Source organism: Euprymna scolopes, chromosome 23, assembly GCF_053919585.1.
Source record: "Euprymna scolopes isolate OS-2025 chromosome 23, ASM5391958v1, whole genome shotgun sequence".
Taxonomy (NCBI): Eukaryota; Metazoa; Mollusca; class Cephalopoda; order Sepiida; family Sepiolidae; genus Euprymna; species Euprymna scolopes.
The window spans coordinates 114,962,721-114,983,151 of NC_136504.1; the positions used below are offsets into that span (position 1 = coordinate 114,962,721).

Genomic DNA, 20,431 nt, shown 5'->3' on the forward strand with positions numbered 1-20,431 from the left:
TGATTGCAGGTGATTGAATGACTCACTGACTAAATAGTTTTCTAACGAATGATAATTTTTTTTTATAGTTTTAAAAGTTAAAAACTTCCTGTGATAGTCATCAGCACCGACAAAGATTAGCAGTAATACCAAAAATGTGGTTGGTTCTACACAAAGCCTTCACCACTATAAACAAATAATCTGTGTGGATTTCGAACAACTTAGTTGTTGTGGCGGAACCTCATACGTTGAAATAAGGCGGAGAGTATATATATATATATATATATATATATATATTTATATATATATATATATATATATATATATATATATATATATATATATAAAGAAATGAAATTAAAAGGAGGTAGTATTTACCTGGTATACACAATGGTAAACTTCAGTCTATTATAAATATCAGTATTTGTATATAGATAATTTAATCCCAAACGAATATAAAAAAGCTCAATACGCATTAGAGAGTAAAGCTTATAAGAGAAAGAAAATTAAAACTGTAAGTTCAAATTTACAATCAAAATTTATTGTTCGACTGAATACTCCAAAAAAAAAAAAATTTACAAAGTCCTTATTCCGTGGAGTTTTAAAAAAATGCTGTTCTTGCTATTCTTCTCATCAGAGGACAGAAAGAAATCAACAAATTATATTTGTAGCAATTCTAGAATTTGCTGGTTATGGCATTAAGAGAAACCGTAATGTATTATAGTCATAATTGCCAAGAAAAACAAGTGAAAAATGTTGGATATGTAAAATGAATTAAAAAAAAAAAAAACCCCGCATAATATTACAGTTTGCATGAAGATTCTCTGAAGGTAATCCGAAAGGTGAAAATAATTCTTTAGAGAAAATGAAGTCAAAAACTAAATCCAATGTTAATAGTCATTGTCCGGTTGAAAAGTTTTCAAAGCAGCTGAAATAATGGAAATTGTTTTTCGGACAGTGCAGTAGTCCAAAATAATCAACTTTTCTTTGGATTACTGCTCTACCTTGTATATTGAACTTTTTATTATCTTGATAGGTTCCAAATATAAGATAATATCCATTTACATCTTTCTAATTCTCTCTCTCTCTCTCTCTCTCTCTCTCTCTCTCTCTCTCTCTCTCTCTCTCTCTCTCTCTCTCTCTCAGTTTGGATTTTTTCCCCGAGAATTTAAACTGTCCTCTTTATTATTTTTTAAATATTTTTTTTACTCAAAGCTTCTTCAGACTATATATATATATATATATATATATATATATATATATATATATATATATATATATATATATATATATATATATATATACTAGTCTGGGTGCCTGGCGTTGGCCGGGTGTTTGGAGGTGTGTGTTGAGCAAAAAAAAAAAATTGTAGTAGGAAGATAGGCTCGAACTCGTACCGCGAAGGAGGAAAACAAAGTGAAAAAAAAATGTGACGTCTTTGCCATTGCGTCCATCGCCAAACCGGAAGTGGTGAAGGTTTAAATTAAGGCTAGTCAATTGAAAAGAGGGGATGACTTTCGAAAATATCGGCGAAAAAAACGATCTTTCCTTGTAGCAAAGCGCCCAGTTTAGGGCGAAAGAATTAATGTTTTTAGCCAATTTTTCGATATTCGTCTTCCGAAGGGTCGAGCTTTAAAACGTTATCATTCTCTGAAAATCTGTCGCCTCTGTTGAAAGTTTTATACATACATACATATACATACATACATACATACATACATGATGGCAGCAAATTCGCTTTCGAACATTGCCATTGCCGTTTTAGGCTACAGCCAGCCTTTTTTGCTATAAAGATACACGAGATGGTAAAAAGTGTATCTAATTTATATCGAGCAATGCCTGTGCATGAGGATTGTTATAGTGGAGAAAGACTTTGCATCGAGACAATCCCACTCTGTAAACAACTGCCACATTGAACCAAAAAGAAGAGCAAGTCAACGTCATTGGATGCAGCAGTCATCGCAGGTTTTATATCAGAGTTTTCCTTCTCCTAGGGAGGTTGCATTCAGTACGGCTTACAGAGCCCTCTCCACCCACCATGCCATTTGAACTATGACTGGAACTTAGGTTGCTGGGCACCAGAGCATATTCCACACGCTGGCGGGGCATATATGCCGCAACTTACAGGACCTAAGCTCTCGTGGAGGTTTCTGTCAGGGTTACCTCACCCTTAGCCTTTGGTTAAGCAACCTTGGCCCACAAGGCAGTGGAGGTCCAGTTATACGGCGCAGGACACTCGCCATTCATCAGAGCTCCGTTTGCGTGGCAGTGGTCACGACGTGCACGTGGGGTTGATTTGTCTGGGAGAAACATAGAAAGACGCTAAGACATCTGTGTGCTTTTAAAACACGTCCACACCAGACCTTGACCACATACATACATACATACATACATACATACATACATACATACATACATAAATTTAAACAGACAGGTGAAATTTATATTATTGATAACGGTAATCTACATGTGTTTCACGGTTCTACCGCTCGTCAGTGTAGATTGACTGTTGCAGGATTCGAACCTCAGACCATATGTATGAATCCTAGAACAGTCAACCTACACTGACGAGCGGTAGAACCGTGAGACACGTGTTTGTAGATTACTGTCTTAATAAATTAGTAAATAATATTTGTTTGCTTGTTTACGTTAGAAAAAAATATGGCCGATATTCCAAGGAAAAATATTTTTCTAGATCTCCAAGGTTGGAGACGCTAATAACCGTATTATCGTTAAAAAAATCAACAAAAAATCGACATTATATATATATATATTACATGGTAGTCACCGCTTATCAAGGCCCGGAAGCCACTCAGGGATAAGGGTTATTGCGTGTACAGTAATCAATGGGATAGTATCATAATAATCGTTAGTATTGGAGATTTGATAAAGTGTCTTACTTAAGGGGGCGGTTCATCAGGAATTTGTTTATGTTGGACTTGAAGACATCCAAGTGAAATGCCATGAAAGTAACGATAAAACAAAGACAGGCTTGCAACGTCTCTTCTGTGGGAGAGAGGTTGCAGGGAAGGGAAAAGGGCACCCCCCACTAAGCCACGAAGTCTATTTTGTACTCTGTCAAGGCAGGATAGGCTGTTTTTAGCAGCTCCTGCCCATATGTGGCAGCAGTACTCCATCCATATATATATGTGTGTGTGTGTGTGTGTGTGTGTGTGTGTGTGTGTGTGTGTGTGTAACTTAATAAGAAAACAAAAACAACAACAACAACAACAACAACAACAAAAAGGAAAAGAATTATTGATACCTTTGTTGCATGGAACTTGTGATTCCCAATTGCAGGTTCCGATTCGTTCGTCATAAAAGAGGCCAGGAGGGCACATCTTCACATAAGCGCGGAATGTTTTCTCGAGGACGTCGCATTGTACGAACGCATCGCATCTGTTTGGATGAGGGTACATTCCGGACGTAGCACTTTTCCGAAGACACTCTTCGCAGTATTCTGATTGAAAGAAAGAAGAAATAAATTAAGTATTGATAGGTAGTGTTGGGACGATTAATCGGAATCAGAATCGGGACTTGGAAAAATCGGAACTTTTGCGGGTATCGGAATTGGAAAATTTTGTAACTATTTTCCGATGCAAAAATAACACGATTCTAATAATATTTTTATGTTTAAGATAAAGTCGACAGATCGATTTTTTATACGTCGTTTTAATAAAAAATAAAAAAATAAAAATATTACGTACTTAACTGTCGTGTCGAAAATAGTAATATATCCAAAAAGTATGAAAATTCACCGGGAAGAACAACTGCTATTATGTTTTTAGTAAAAAAATAAAAAATTTTGGAAGACATTACGGTGTGATCTAAATTTTTCATTCCGAGTTATGTCCCCTGTGTGTGAACTCTTTACCATCTATTTTATAACATCTAAGAAAAATGCAATTTTACCCAATTTTCCATAAAAATTACCTTTAACTATATAAATAACTATCTACTATAGGAACTTCGGATAGGAACTTCGAATCTTCTAATTGCATTCTCAACAATCACTGCCATCCGTAGTTGTTGTCGTCTCATCACGTTTTATATAAATTAATATAAATTATACTCATCTCAATAATGAATTGCAATTAAAATAATATATATACCATTCGGTACGGACCAGACCATGGAAGATCAGATAATAAATAAACACGGATTTATAAAATCAAAAAAATCCAACCTTGATCGCCCCTTTGAGGCCCCTGGCGCAGTTGATAGAGACGTTGAATCTCTATGGTTCCAGATGAGAATTGTCTGAAGATAGCGGTTTCAATCCTACCCAAAGCCGACCAGGGACTTACTTGGCCAAAAACTTGGTGAGACGACAACAACTACGGATAGCAGTGATTGCTGAGAATGCAGTTAGGAGATTCGAAATTCCTATCCGTCGCGGTTACCACCTGACGAAGGCCAGAGGAATAGTTGGCCGAACGTCGTGAAACAACAACCAATAAAGATGAGAATAATAGTCCGCAATAAATAAATTTATATATATAATACTCATCTCAATAATGAATTCCAATTAAAAAACATGATACTTGACTTTTACATCTTATATAATTATTATGTAAAATAATTTTATAAATTCAACAGTAGACACTCTACAGTGCAATGTAGATTACAATGTATCGTGGAATAAGACACTTCGGGGTTGCATGTAAAGCTTCCTTCCGGTGCAATTATCGATTTGATTGAAAATGGGAGAGTTCACTGATTTAGGTGACAATAAAGGTATTGGAAGTGTGGAGCATTCGTTGATCCTCATTCAATCCTGGACAACGTCGGGTTTCCCTACTAGTATATATATATATATATATATATATATATATATATATATATATATGAGTATATATATATATATGTGTGTGTGTGTGTGTGTGTGTGTGTGTGTATCTTTTCTTTACCTAGGTTAAATAATATTACTGTCTATTGTGGTATTCTCTTTTGATTGTATTCGTGTATTCAAATTGTTTTATTGTTTCTTTTCTTTATTTTTTCGATTGATAAAACACACGCACATTTTATATATATATATATATATATATATATATATATATATATATATATATATATATATATATAAGCCAAAGGATTAGTTTGCAAAAACTTGGTGAGATGACAACAACTATGGAAGGCAGTAATTACTGAGGATACAGTTAAGAGACATTCCTATCCTGTTGCGGTTTGGCCGAAACGTCGTGAAACAACTACTAGAAGATAAGGATAATAGTCAGCAAATAAATAAACAAATAAATAAACAAATAAACAAATAAATAAACAAATAAATAAACAAATAAATAAATAAACAAACAAACAAATAAATAAATAAACAAAGAACTATCAGGTCGGTGCAAAAGTTCTTGCCGGTTTGTAGAAGGGACATTTAAAACCATTACAATTGATTTTATACATACTGTTATTACTCGAACATTTCACGATGATTAATTTATAACGTTTTCTTTCAGAATATCACAGCACAACATATATTTTTCTCGTTAAGATTTTTGTTCCTTAGGAGCGCTGATTGAGTTTGAATAAAATAAAAAACGTATTATATACGTTTGAAGCCAAAACAACGCATAAACAGACATTTATTGTATTTATTTGCTTCCCCACCAAAGCAAATTAGGCACAAGGCCGTTTTTAATGTGGGGTAAAAACCAGCTTCCCTAAAAGTAGGCAAGTAGTTACCAAAAATAATAATTGTCCCAGTATAGAGGGTCTCTCCCTCCATTGACTGGTACAAATTATCTTAAGTGCACTGCAGCATCTGCAGAACAGATACTACACTTTGATCCCGGCCCGAAGGCCAAGAACAACAGAAAAAAGGCAAGCCTCTTTTCTGTTTATAAACAGACATTTTTTTTGTTTGAAATTTATATTGAAATTCATAAATATATTTCGAAGCAAAGCTTCATCTTCAGTATGGCTTTCTTTCATTTTTTTTTTTTTTTTGCCATGTTGTTGTTGGAGCAGAGAATCAGAAAGTAGAAGTCCGTTTATTGTTTTTAAGGTAGTTTTTTTTTTTTTTTTTTTTTTTTTTAATCTCGGAACGGTGCGTTTGGTCACGCGGAATTCACATTAAGATTTTTGTTCCTTAGAAGCGCTGGTTGAGTTTCCACGTGACCAAACGCACCGTTCCGAGATTTAAAAAAAAACTACTGTAAAAACAATAAACGGACTTCTACTTTCTGATTCTCTGCTCCAACAACAACATGGCAAAAGAAAGAAAGACATACCGAAGATGAAAGTTTCCTTCGAAATATATTTATAAATTTCAATATAAATTTCAAACAAAATAAATGTTTGTTTATTTTGTAATAATGCGTTGTTTTGGTTTCAAACGTATATAATCCGTATTTTATTTTATATATTTTTCTGTAATATTCTAGCCAATGTTGCCCGGAAAACGACATTCTTTAGTCAACAGAAAGGGATTCATCTTTTAGCAGGATAATGTTCATCATCACACAGCACTACTGACCAAAAATCTCCCGGAAGAATTTGATTAGGAGACCTTGACCGATCCTACATATTCTACTGACATAGCTGCTTTTGGATTACGAATACATTTAGATCGTTAAAATCACGAGATGAGATTGAACATCAGTTAGATTCATATTTTACATCAAAACCTAAACAATTTTACAAGCGAGACATTTATAAGCTCATTGACGGGCAGGATCAAGTTTTAGATGCCTCCCCACACCATCTTATTCTACAATACATTATAGTATATATATTGCACTGTAGAGAATCTTCTGTTGATTTTATAAAATGAGTTTTATATAATGGTTTGAATTAAAGTTTAAATTGCAAAAGTTAAGTAACATCGGTCAAGTGTGCTTTAAGCAGCAACATTCATATCAAATCAAGAAACATATTGTTGATTTTATATGTCGGACCTCTCTGCTTATGCGGTGATAAAATTTCTCAAATGCTCTTGTGATGTTAGACTGTATTAGTGCGTTTATATATATTATATATATATATATATATATATATATATATATATATATATATATAATAAACAAATAACATATATATATATAAACAAATAACAAAAGTCTATATTCCAAATTTCATGGTGCTGTCCATCTTGCAATCTATTCCTTTAATTACGTTGACATTTACAATTCTTAGCAGTAACCGATTCGTAGCGCAAAACCACTACTTAATTATTATATTTATTATTAATTGTTATATTTCTTCTGATGAGTTAAGAGCAGAATAGATTCATTGATTGATATATTAATTTAGTGAATAAAATAAAATTCTAAATCGGCAAAAAGTTTGCACCGACCTGATACATCGACGACACGATACAATTATTAGATAACTTACTTGAGAGATGTTCATCTTGAGCAGACACCAACATCGCATAAAAGCCGAGGATGATAGCAAGAGGTAGAATTGCCTTCATTGTCTTAAATTTGGGAGTTTGTTTTTATCTGTTTTTTGTTTTTTTGTTTTTTGTTTTTGTTTTTTGTTTTATGTTGTAGAACAGAAGCAGAAGGGAAGACGCTTGTCCACGCGAACCTACACAGTACTCTTCAAAGCCTGGCGTTTAACTGGTTATTGCCAAAAGAGAAAACGGCGTTTTATACTCCTTTTGTGGGTGGATGCTTCCTCACAGAATTAATATTTACATAAATAGGGAAGGTATATGAGCTTTGGCGTTGTGAACACGCGAACACACAAAAAACAAAACAAAAAACAAAAAAAAAAACAAAGAAAAACAAAACAAAAAAACAAGGAGGAGTCGAAGGGAAGAGGTCACGACTCGATTGGTGTCTTTCCGTTGGCCTCGCCGACCTTCTATCAATCTCGACAAACTCGGTAAACGTTTTAGGTATGGTAAAGCAACCTAACGACAAAATGAAAAAAGGGATGGTTTTTCATTGCGATTTTTTATTTTATTTTATTCTTCCCTTTTCTCCACCTTCTCTCTTTCTCTCTCTCCGTTTCTCTCTCTCTCCGTCTCTCTCTCTCTCTCTCATATATATATATATATATATATATATATATATATATATATATATATATATATATATATATATATATATGATATAACGCTGAACGTCTGTGTGTGTATTTCCACCTTCGCAACAAGGCTTCGTGGTTCAATCCTACCTTCCTACTAAAACATTTTTTTTTCTTTTAACGCTTTTTTTTTACCCACACCTCCAAACACCCGGGAAACACCAAGTATCTCCTACTAGTCACATATGTGAGAAAACGATATTTACTAGACATAGACACATATTAAGCATTATTATTATTTATTATTTATTATTACCATTTTATATGAAAATAAGTAAAACAATTCTTATTTTTATTTGATAAACATGTAATATTTATTTCTTTTTTATGTGAAACATTATTTAAAAGTAACAGAAAAGCATAATTTTTACGCCACACTACTTATAATAATATAACTACTACTACTACTACTACTACTACTACTACTACTAATAATAATAATAATAATAATAATAATAATAATAATAATAATAATAATAATTGCAGCACAAGACAACTCGATAAGAACCAACCACATCAAAGTAAAGATCGACAAAACACAAGAAAACAGCAAATGCAAACTCTGTGGACAAAGAAACGAGATGATAAACCATATAATAAGTGAATGCAGCAAACTGGCCTAAAAGGAATACAAGAACAGACACGACCAATTGGGAAGGGTAGTACACTGAGAATTATGCAAACAACTGCATCTCAAACGCACAGACAAATGGTACAAACATAAGCCGGCAACAGTACTTGAAAACGAGAATCACAAAATCCTATGGGACATGGACATACGAACTGATAAACCCATCCAAGCAAGAAGACCGGATGTCGTAATAATTAACAAGAAAGAAAAATCCTGTCAAATCGTAGACTTTGCTGTTCCAGCTGACAACAGGGTGAATATCAAAGAAAAGAGAAACGGAGTAAATACACAGAGCTTGCCAGAGAGCTGAAAGGGATATGGAAGATGAAGAAAATCAAAATGATACCTATAATAGAAGGAGCACTAGGAACAATCCCGAAAATTTTTGAAAAAAGAATGGGAGAAATTGTAATCAACAGAATGACTGAAAAAATACAACGAACAACAATCATGAAAACAGCTGAAATATTAAGAAAATCTCGAATGTGGAAACTAACACACAGGAGCAATAAGTGCGGGCCAGACAAACTGCTGCAAAGGCAAAACATGAAACACTACATGGAACCCAGAACACTGACCCCACATATCTATAAGTTCTCTAACCCAACCCTACCCCCATTGCCACATCACTGACCCCCCTCCAAAAAAAAGAGCGAGACCAAATAACCAAGTAGAGTCAAGGAGGAAAGAAAGACCCATGAACTGACCAGACCTCAGCTGGATAAGTGCAAAGAGAACTGAGATCTTGGGGAGGCTTATTGCCACTCAAATCCCAGCAAACACCAATAGTTGCTGCCAACGAGAAATAAGTGGCAAGCAGTTGTTGCGATAATGCAAATTTATTTGCAAATGTTATCGAAAGAGGTGGAGAGTACTGGAAATTTGGGGAGACTTGTTGTCACTCAGCTTCCAGGGAACACCACAGACTGTTTTCAGGGAAAGATCTCTGAAGACCTGTGTGAAAGCTTCTTGTGAGCCAATAATAATGAGCATAATGATATTAATAATTTGTCTTGGGATGTGATAAATTTCTTCAGTTAAAATATCATATCAATTTATATAGTGTATTGGTAGTAATTATTTGTAAGTGTGTCCACCAAAAGAGTGCTCAATGTTTAGACAGAGCCAAAATAAGTGAATTTAGTTTACAAACAAATGGCTACACATAAGCATACATGTTTCAGCGAAAACACAGTACGGGAATCCCATAGGAGTAGAGCAACGAAACTTGGCACATAGAGAGATGTCCTTGGCCTGACGAAGCGATTCCCGTACTGGGTTTTCGCTGAAACATGTATGCTTATGTGTAGCCATTTGTTTGTAAACTAAATTCACTTATATATATATATATATATATATATATATATATATATATATATATATATATATATATATATATATATATATATATACACACACTAGCACGTGGCCATTACGTTCGAACCGTGCTCGTTACAGTTCAAACTTTACTCGGACTCCTACAGCGTCAGGCATCGTCGAAAGGGAACAAACAAAGAAAAATAAATAAAAAAATTCGACTCGGCTTTTTTTTTTCTGTTTTAGTAAAAGGCATTTATTACTATTAATTTCCAAACGATGTCTTCTTCTTGCTTTATTTTAACTGTTCGTTTCGTCCGCCACGAGATTAACAAAACCATGCCATCTCGACACTAGCTTAAAAGGGTCTCGCTGACACTGCGGGCTACATGACCCTCTCCCCTGAAACGATTTATAACGAAACAAAAAGTTTTAATTATTTCAAATACAAGCAAAATCTCGGTAGTCGAATTGAGTTGTCCTGCAACCTTCGTAAAACCCATATTTACGAAATTTGATTTTTTTTTTAAATAAAAAAAAGACCAATTTACGTGATTTTTGGAATATGACATCTTCGTGCTGTATCGGATGCATACATAATAAAGATTTATCAGTATTTTCTGTATTTTTTATGATAAAGTCGAATTCTAAATCAGAATCCAAAAGTTATTAATCAATCAGTTTTTGGTATTTATGCAGAATACGGGTCGTGCTGAAATAATAACGTTATTGTTTAGAAACCCATTTATAACTAAATTATCCAGCAAATTCTTTTATAAGTTTCATTTAAAAAGATATTTTTCTGCATTACTAACTTTGTATTCAAATCATTTTCATTTTAACAATTATTTATCGTTCGATTTTAATTTAATTATTTGCTTATTCCCTATTATTATAATTTAAATATAATACACTTTCATACAATGCTAAAACCAGTTAAAACTATAATATAATATAATGCAGTTTCATACAATGCTAAAACCAGTTAAAACTATAATATAATCTAATGCAGTTTCATACAATGCTAAAACCAGTTAAAACTATAATATAATATAATGCAGTTTCATACAATGCTAAAACCAGTTAAAACTATAATATAATATAATGCAGTTTCATACAATGCTAAAACCAGTTAAAACTATAATATAATATAATACAGTTTCATACAATGCTAAAACCAGTTAAAACTATAATATAATATAATGCAGTTTCATACAATGCTAAAACCAGTTAAAACTATAATATAATATAATGCAGTTTCATACAATGCTAAAACCAGTTAAAACTATAATATAATATAATGCAGTTTCATACAATGCTAAAACCAGCTAAAATCAACAAATATTTAGCTTTGCTATATGGATAAATTTGCTAACATACGAGGGACGTGCAATAAGTAATGCCCTTCACTCACTTCCCATCGCAGTAGAGCAACGAAACTTGGCACAGTTATTATTCTTTCTCTACATAGGAACCACCCAGAGTTATGCATTTCTCCCATCGTTTGATGCAGCTCTGAAGACCGTTTTTGTAGAACACACCAGGTTGGTCCTCCAACCACGACGTGACTTCAGAAATCAAGGCTGCATCATCTGGGAAACGCTTTCCTTTCAAAAACAACTTCATGGCTGGCAAGAGGTGAAAGTCAGAGGATGCAAGGTCAGGAGAGTTGGGAGGATGGGGAAGGATTTCATAACCACACGCCCGTGCTTCTGATCTGGCGACATGCGAATTGTGGACCAGAGCGTTGTCCTGCAGGAGGAGGGTACCTTTGCTGATCTTGCCCCGCCTCTTGATTTTGATAGCTTCCCTTAATTTCCTCAAAAGTGAAGCATAATAGGCTCCTGTAATTGTGGTACCCTTTGCCAGGAAATCTGTCATCACTACTCCGTCCTGGTCCGAGAAGACTGTGAGCATGACCTTGCCAACGGAGGGCTGCACCCTTGCCTTCTTTGGAGATGGTGAATCCAAGTCCTTCCACTGCATTGACTGGGCTTCATCCTGTGTAATCTGTCTTTTGAAAAACTTTGACTCATCTTCTTGGCACATCTCCAAATTCATTCTCAAGCACTCAACGCGTTCTCGCTTCTGGAATAGTGTGAACAACCTGGGAATCCATCTGGCAGACATCTTATGCATATGCAAATGTTCATGAATGATAGTTTCCACAGACCCTGTAATAATCTTGACATCTTGAGATATTTGGCGAATAGTAATGCGCCGATCTTCCAAAATGGCAGCCTCAACTTGACGGACAGATCAATGGCAGAAGTGGGGGGGGGAGCGACCAGGTCTGGGAGCTGTTTCCACAGACTTCCGGCCATGTTTGAATTCACGATGCCAGCGTTTTACAAGGTCATACGATGGGGCATTATCACCATAAGTTTCTTTCATTTCATCAAAAGTCTCCTGTGGTGTGCGTCCTTTCAAATACAAAAACCGGATCACTGCTCGACATTCAACAGGCTCCATTTCACACCTGATTCAGTTCAAACACCTGTAAAACAGAAACCAAAATTATTTCAGAGCTGTAATTTGCCACATAACCGTAGAGATATAAATCATTGTACCTACAAAATTTCAGTTAGATCAGACGTGGGTCAGGGGCATTACTTATTGCACGCCCCTCGTATTTATTTCCTCTGAAGAGAAGAATTTTGTAATCTTTAACACTCCGCGGAATAAAGATTTATTATTCGTGTTTCTTGTTTTGTTTGTTTGTTTGTTTGTTTTTTCAGTATTTGATTGTCTCTTGCTTCAAACATACACAATTTTATATACACAATTCTTGGTTTTGCTTAGTAATAAATATTGAATAAAGTCCAATTTCCGTTTAAATCGAATAGTGTTCTTTTATTTTTTTAAATGCAATTTATTAAGTAAATACTAAACGAATTTAAGTTTTTTAAACCCATGAAACAGCAAAATATTTATTTACAGAATGTTTCGCAGGAATACAACTTTCCCCTTTTGAATTAATTCTCATTTTTTTTCTTTCTTTAATATTGAATAAGTTCAGTTTCTGTATAAATTGTGTTTCTTATTTTTACCTTTTATAAGTTTTTAAGTTTTCTAATGTTCATGCAAAAAGCTTTCTTTTATTCTGAACAGTCTACCTGTTCGACTGATCTTGCTTGCTAAGACCTCAGGCGTGACGTCATTTTTAAGTGGAGGGGACTACTATTACGTGGGCGGTGGAATTCCTGGATGGATGCAATTTAAATTTACAAATATTGCCAGGAACACGTTTAGAAATTCTCACCTCTAATCGATGAGTAGGATGCCCGTTCCCCCTTCTCTCTCTCCTCCCTCTCTCTCTCTCTCTCTCTCTCTCTCTCTCTCTCTCTCTCTCTCTCTCTCTCGCACACACACACACACACACACTTTACTGTCTGTTTTTCTGATTGGCTGTCTGTCTGTTTATCTGATCTGTCTCCCTCTCTTTCTCACTCACACACACACACACACACACACACACACACACACACACACAAACAAACACTGGCTCCCTCTGTCTGACTGTCTTTGTCTGTCTCTATGTGTCTAACTCTTTCTCTCTTTCTCTTTCTCTTTCTACATACAAACATACTCTCTCTCTCTCTCTCTCTCTCCCTTCCTGTTTGTCTGTTTCTCACTTTTTCTCTCTCTTACACATACGCACTGTCTGTCTGTGACTCTCTCTCTCTCTCTCTCTCTCTCTCTCTCTCTCTCTCTCTCTCTCTCTCTCTTACACACATACATACACTCTTTGGGGGTACGGTACAGTTTCCGTGGCATAATCTGAAATGGTAAACTTTACAAAAACGATATGCTAGCGTTACCCACCCTGTTGCTTAAAATATATATTCCACAATTCATAATAATAGGTTTAGTAGTTTAAGATTTTACCAAGCACAATGATATTATTGAGGCACATGTGCGCTAATCAATCAATTTAAAAATGCATCACTTATTATATATAACTCATAAATTCTTTTCTCTACTAAATTTGTAAAAACAAATTGCGTTCTCTTGTCTGATTTTTTTTATGGTTGATACGAGTTGTTGTTAAATGCCTCCACAAAAAAGTTTGGAAACTTATTGAAGGCACCTCGTACAGCGCGTTCCAGCAGTATCTCACGATACCACCATATTTCTGGGCTACTTTTAAGTGGGCCACCCTTTATATTTTTAAATAAACATAAATAGTCACTGCTTACAACAGCACGTTTGTCAAAGTCAAGTAAATATCTGACGAAGAGATCTTTCTCGAAATATTATATTACACAGACATACCACCAGACCGACTTTCCCAGGTGACCACTGTGCAAATATAAATATACTGCGTATATGAAATATGAATATGTACACATGTATTTGTAAGTTGTATTAATAAATTTCTCACTTGCTCCAGCTTGTGTCTTTCCGTTACTTCTGCATTGTACCGCCTTCTACAATTCTATTTAAATAAATGTCACTACATATTCATGAGCATATTTCGGCTAGCCAATTACATATAACTAGAGACCTCTTCAGGTTATGTTGCTTATACAAGGTAGAGTCCAGAATGAAAATTGAAAAAGAAAAGTTCAGTGTATTTCTTGATCATGACGGCAAGTCACATGATATTTAAAATCAATTAACGCCATTTAAGTAAGTGAAAAAGAAAAAGAAAAACGAAAACAAAAATTAAAAGAAAAATAAATAATAATAATAATAATAATAATAATAATAATATAATAAAATAAAATTTATAAAATAATAATATATTATGATAATAATATAATATATACTATCATAATAATAGATAATATCATACTATAATTATATTATAATTATATATATAGAATTATAATTACAATAATATAAAAATATATAACATATAATTATATGTAATATAAAAAATTATAATTAATATATGTATAATTATATATAACATATTTTGTAATTTATCCATACATTTATAAAAGTGACCAACGAATTTTTGATCAGCAGACTTGAAATTCGGTATATATATATGTAGAAAACTTTTCGATCGGTTTTCATCCGGGGGAGGCGGGAAGCGCTTCTAAGGAGTAAAAATTGAAAAGACGTCGGATTTTTTTGTCTGCTAACTGTTTCATGATTGCGCATGCGTGAATGGTTTACGTTACAGCTTCCTTATGTAAATATAAGTAAGCTTGAAAACACTTTTTAAAAAAGCGTGTCACCCTGGTCGAATGGTTATCGTACTGTACTTACAATAACCCTTATCCTTGAGTGGCTTCCGGGTCTTGATAAGTAGTGACCACCTTGTAGAAAAAAAAAAACTTGACAAACTGTCTTTAGGTATATGTTTCGATCTCGAGTTTTGGGGGTTTTTTTTGGGGGGGGGGGTTTACAAGAATTGGACTGTTTAGAAAGAAACATACTACTCGCTTATACATGTCTCAGTTTCTGTGTGAATTAAAATATGAATTAAAATATGATATTTATGCGTATATTACGACCGGGCAACGCCAGGCGGCCTACTAGTAATTATATATAACTAGCGAGGGGTACCCGGCGTTGCCCGGGTGTTTGGAGGTGTGGGTTAAAAAAAAAAGTAAGTATGAGGATCGAACCCGAACCCTTGAGGCAAAGTTGTAAATTAAAGTGTGAAAAAAAAAGTGCGACGTTAACCCTTGACCCACCGCGAGATGCTAATGGAAACACGTTTGAATTTATTTAATTACTTGGATTTAGCAGGTGCTCGTTTTAATGAGTTAATGAGGTCAAGTTTGACTGCGGGATTTCATTTACTGCTGAAAGCCCCCCCCCCCGAAGATGTTATAGGAAAAAGACTAACCCACATGCGGCGAGCGACAAATATTGAATATTTATCTTCCCGAAATCGAGCAAATTAAATAGACAGGCGAGCTTCGTTGTTAACTATGAGATATTACGATTTGTATGTGATATAACCAGTTTTAAAAAGTTGTGAAGCCTTTTGTAGACATACAGAAAAAGCGAACACACATACATACATACATTTTCGCTTTTATATTTATAGATTATTATATAATATTATAATGTGTGTGTGTGTGTGTGTGTGTGTGTGTGTGTGTGTGTGTGTGTGTGTGTGTGTGTGTGTGTGTGTGTGTGAGTAAAGAAAGAAAACTATAGGGAAACGAACGAAAGAAAAAAAAGAAGAAGAAGAATCTGGGCAGGAGCTGCTAGAAAGAACTTGTCCTGCCTTGATAGAGTTCAAAATAGATTTCGTGGCCTCGTAGGAGATGTCCTTTTCTCTTCCCTGCAACCTCTATCTCACAGAAGAGATGTTGCGAGTTTGTCTCTGCTGTATCCTTATTTTCATGTGTTCAACTGAGCTTTAGTCTATGGTACCCCCTCGCCAAACTTTCACAAGAAACACTCGTCTAGTTGAAAACACTATCACTAATTCCCCCACTCTTTATCTGTGCCTAAACCTAAACGTAGATTCCATGAACAAAGCTTCTTTCTTAGAACTGTACGCCTGTGGAATTGTCCTCCGTTTTCCTGCTTTCCGGCTGACTACAATATGGTTGTGTTCAAGTCTAACGTAAACAAGTTCTTGATGAGCCGTTCCATATAAGTTAACAAATTTACTGAATTTCCATTACTAATGATTACTATATTGTCCAATTTCTACTGTACACTCTTTAACCCTTATCCTCGAGTGGTCTCTTGGCCTTGATAATGTGGTGATTCCTGTGTAAAATAAATAAATAAATAAAAATAAAAGAATAAAAGAGAAGAGAGAAAATAATACACAGTATCACGTGACATGTAATGTTAATGGCGTCCGTTTCTTTTTGTTTTACTATTTATTTATTTATTTATTGCGTTTTAAATCAAATACCAGTGGGCCTTCACAATGCACTGAATGCAGTCAATGGGCGTATAAAGTCTTCAGCATCGGGATTTGGTTTTTATCCATTTATAAAATTTACTTAGGTGGGTAGATGCCTGGAATACTACAAAATTCCGATGTACGTAGGAGGCGGCCTTCCCGAAATCATATAATATTAATCTATTGTATATTAATAAAAGGCGTTGGTCTGTATGTCCAGTTGCAATTCAAAAACTAACAAAAAAAAATATTAGATGAAATATTTTGTATGCAGGCTAAATACGAATCAACCGCTTTATTCGGACTTATTCCGTTTGAATATATCTAGATAAATAAAACAGTAAATGTATCTATGTGTGTGTGTCTGTGAGTAAATAGTTAACCGATAAACTCTTAAACTATTGGTCACATGGAACTGAAATTAATAGTAATCATACACCAAGGATGGTTTACAACGAGTAAAATATTTATTTGGATAGATGAATAACGCATACAGAAATATGTCGGCAAGCTGAAATGCAAAATGTTCGTTTCAACTTCAAGACATTCCTGTTACTTTTGCGCATACGTAATTTCATTCATAGCTTAATTTTTAAATCTTTCTTATCTATCTATCGATAGCTCACATGGTAGGGCGTAACTAGAGCACTAAATGTTTTGGTTTCGATTGGAGCTGTTATTTATTTAACTTTTGAAATCAGTGTATATATATATATATATATATATATATATATATATATATATATATATATATATATATATATATAGTCATCCACATACAGTACTATTTCGCTGTTTCACAGCTCATCAGTGCGGCTAGGATATTTGGTGACTCACACTCTCTACTTCTGTGTGGCAAAACATGCACTTGTTATTATTGCTGAGACCACTCATCTCCTTAAAAGCATTGGTCACCAAGCCTTGATCTTGGACAGCTATTATAATCCTCTCTTGATTTCAGTAGAGCGATCCTCTTCTTGTCTATAGAGCCTTCCTTATCAAGTTCTGCGTGAATTCACCTATAAAATACATTTCGCACGCTATTGGTTAGGCGATTCTTCCAATGTTTTGCAGTGGTAGTTCTTGGTGTATCATGTGTGTCCGTGTGTGTGTGTGTTGTTTGTGTGTGTGTGTGTTTGTGTGTGTGTGTGTATGTGTGTGAGAGAGAGAGAAAGAGAGAGAGAGAAAGAGAGAAAGATGGAAGAGAAAAATAGCTGTACATTAAGTGGACGTAACCAACAGAATGTTAAATAAGACGGAAATAAAGCGCAAAAATCTGTTTAAATGTATGTTTGTATATATATATATATATATATATATATATATATATATGTATGTGTGTGTGTGTGTGTGTGTGTGTGTGTGTGTGTGTGTTTGTATGTCTGCCTAAAACTTTCGACAAAGGCGACGGTTTTTCACGAGATTGGTATCATTTTTCAGCCCGACCCTTCGGACGACAAATATAGAAAAATTTGCCCAAAATATTTATTCCTTCACACTCAACTGGACACTTTTGTACAGGGAGGGTCGGTTGTTTTCGCTGACATTTTTTGCACGACATTCAACCCTCGCTTCCACGACATTGCATAAAATGCGTCATTTCGACTACCCCCGTGATGTTACGACCATGGTGGGCACCTCGGTAAGATACATTGTTTTTGTTTGTTTGTTTTTTGTTTTTTGTTTTTGTTTTTTCATCTCTTTTTCCTCTGGTGTGATACGGGTTCGAGCCTGCTTACTACTCCTTTTTTTTTTTTTTTGTGCTTAACCAACACTCTTACCTCCACTTTCTTTTCCGCCTTCGCGTCACGGGTTCGATCCTGCCTGCCTACTACAACTTTTTTTTTTTTTTTTTTTGCTCAACACACACCTCCAAACACCCGGACAACGTCGGGTACCTAGGCTAGTAATAAATAAAATCCAAAATGAAACACAATAAAATAAATGCACAAATAACGACTAAGGCTGAAGCGCTGAAAGTTTTGGTTTCCATTCCAGCACTGAAGTCATTTTTTTTTTTTAACTTTTGAAATCATTAAGTGCTGGAATCGAAACCAAATCTTTCAGCGCTTCAGCTTTAGTTGTTATTTTTATATTTATAGATTGAGTATAATATAATATCAATAGAGAATTTCTTCTATGATAATAAATACAAAATTTGCGTTAATTATAATACCATATTTAAGTGAAATTTTACAACTGAGCAGCATAACAGAGAATTATTATTAACATTAACTAGTACTCCTTATTATTAACATTAACTAATAATCCTTATTAACATTAACTAGTACTCAGTATCATTAACTAGTACTCCTTATTATTAACATTAGCTAGTAATCCTGATTATTACCATTAACTAATGGTTTACTGAATTCTACAAAGCAAAGCATCTTTACACCACTTTTATATCGCCGTACAAATATAAAAATTGACATCTAATTCGATAATTTACTTTTTATCCATAGAAAATGTCTGAAATTTAAGGCTTAAAGATTTATTTTAAAGAAACTAAAATTCGTCGAAACTTGCTTGATTGCTAGTGATAATAGATTCTCTCTTCTTGATCGACGGCAGTAACGCTATACTTGTTGGTAATGACAAATTTTACCTGAACTTTATCCATTCACTTCTAGCACCATACACCAGAGGGGGTGACAGTGGCTAAGTGGTTAACAACACGAATTGACAACCCGGGTGTGCCAAATTCGAATCCAGTTCATTCCCCACAAACATTTTCGCTTAAAGATGTTGGCAACCTTGACGTGGTCTCTCCAGTGAGTACCCGATGGGTTTCTAAAAAAATTCTAACGAGAGAGATATCTGAGAATCGAATGCCAACAATAATCATCTGACTCACACTAAAATAAATGCCTGATGCTCAACAACACCAGCATCGGTTCTTCCCTTTGGTTCAAGGGCGTCATCAAGATAACACGACTTCTTAACAACTGCGGCTAGACTTACCCTGCATTCAGATTTCTCGATATTTATCTCGTTCCCATTGGTGAGATGTGACGCTAGGGTTGAAAAATAGGATTGAAGAGCCAGCCTCGTGTGATTAGCAATAAACTAACCCTAGCCCTTACCTCCTAAAACGGCACAGACCCAGCAACATGCCGTAGTTAACAGGGAAACAGCCATTTCAGAGATGGCATACTCTGTTGAGTTTGGTGCCGAAGAGAAAAATCTCCCGGGTGATTCTGCGTTCTCATCCGTCGCCATTGTTGTTGAATATAAAAATGTTTAACGCAAATGAATTATTCTTCCTCTCATACGTTAAGATTTTTTTTTATGAGAATCTATATATCAATAAAAGTGAAAATGTCTGCCTCTGTGTGTGTGTGTGTGTGTGTGTGTGTGTGTGTGTGTGTGTGTGTGTGTGTGTGTGTGTGTGTGTCAGTGTGTATAGTGATCACAATGAGAGACAACTCGAGATTTACTTATTCAAGTAGTAGTGATCGCAGGGTGAGACAAATCATGATTTACTTATTCAAGTAATACTGATTGCAGGGGAGACAATTCATACTATATTTATTCAAGTAGTAGTGATCGCAGAGGAAAGAGAAATCATGCTTTACTTATTCAAGTGTGTGTGTCTAAGATCGAGAGAGAAAGAGAGAGAGAGA

The 20,431-nt window shown here is 34.7% G+C and overlaps 1 protein-coding gene across 1 annotated transcript in view; it reads right to left on the reverse strand.

Moving 5' to 3' along the window:
• The window catches only part of LOC145246140 (uncharacterized), a 41,540-nt gene extending 33,964 nt beyond the window's left edge, over positions 1-7,576 (reverse strand). The window contains exons 1-2 of the mRNA XM_080107989.1: positions 7,330-7,576; positions 3,245-3,439 (exon numbers count right to left, since the gene is read on the reverse strand). Coding sequence (XP_079964115.1) covers positions 3,245-3,439; positions 7,330-7,408 — 274 coding nt within the window. The 5' untranslated portion in view covers positions 7,409-7,576. The remainder of the gene's footprint in view (positions 1-3,244; positions 3,440-7,329) is intronic.
• Between the last annotated feature and the right edge of the window lie 12,855 nt (positions 7,577-20,431).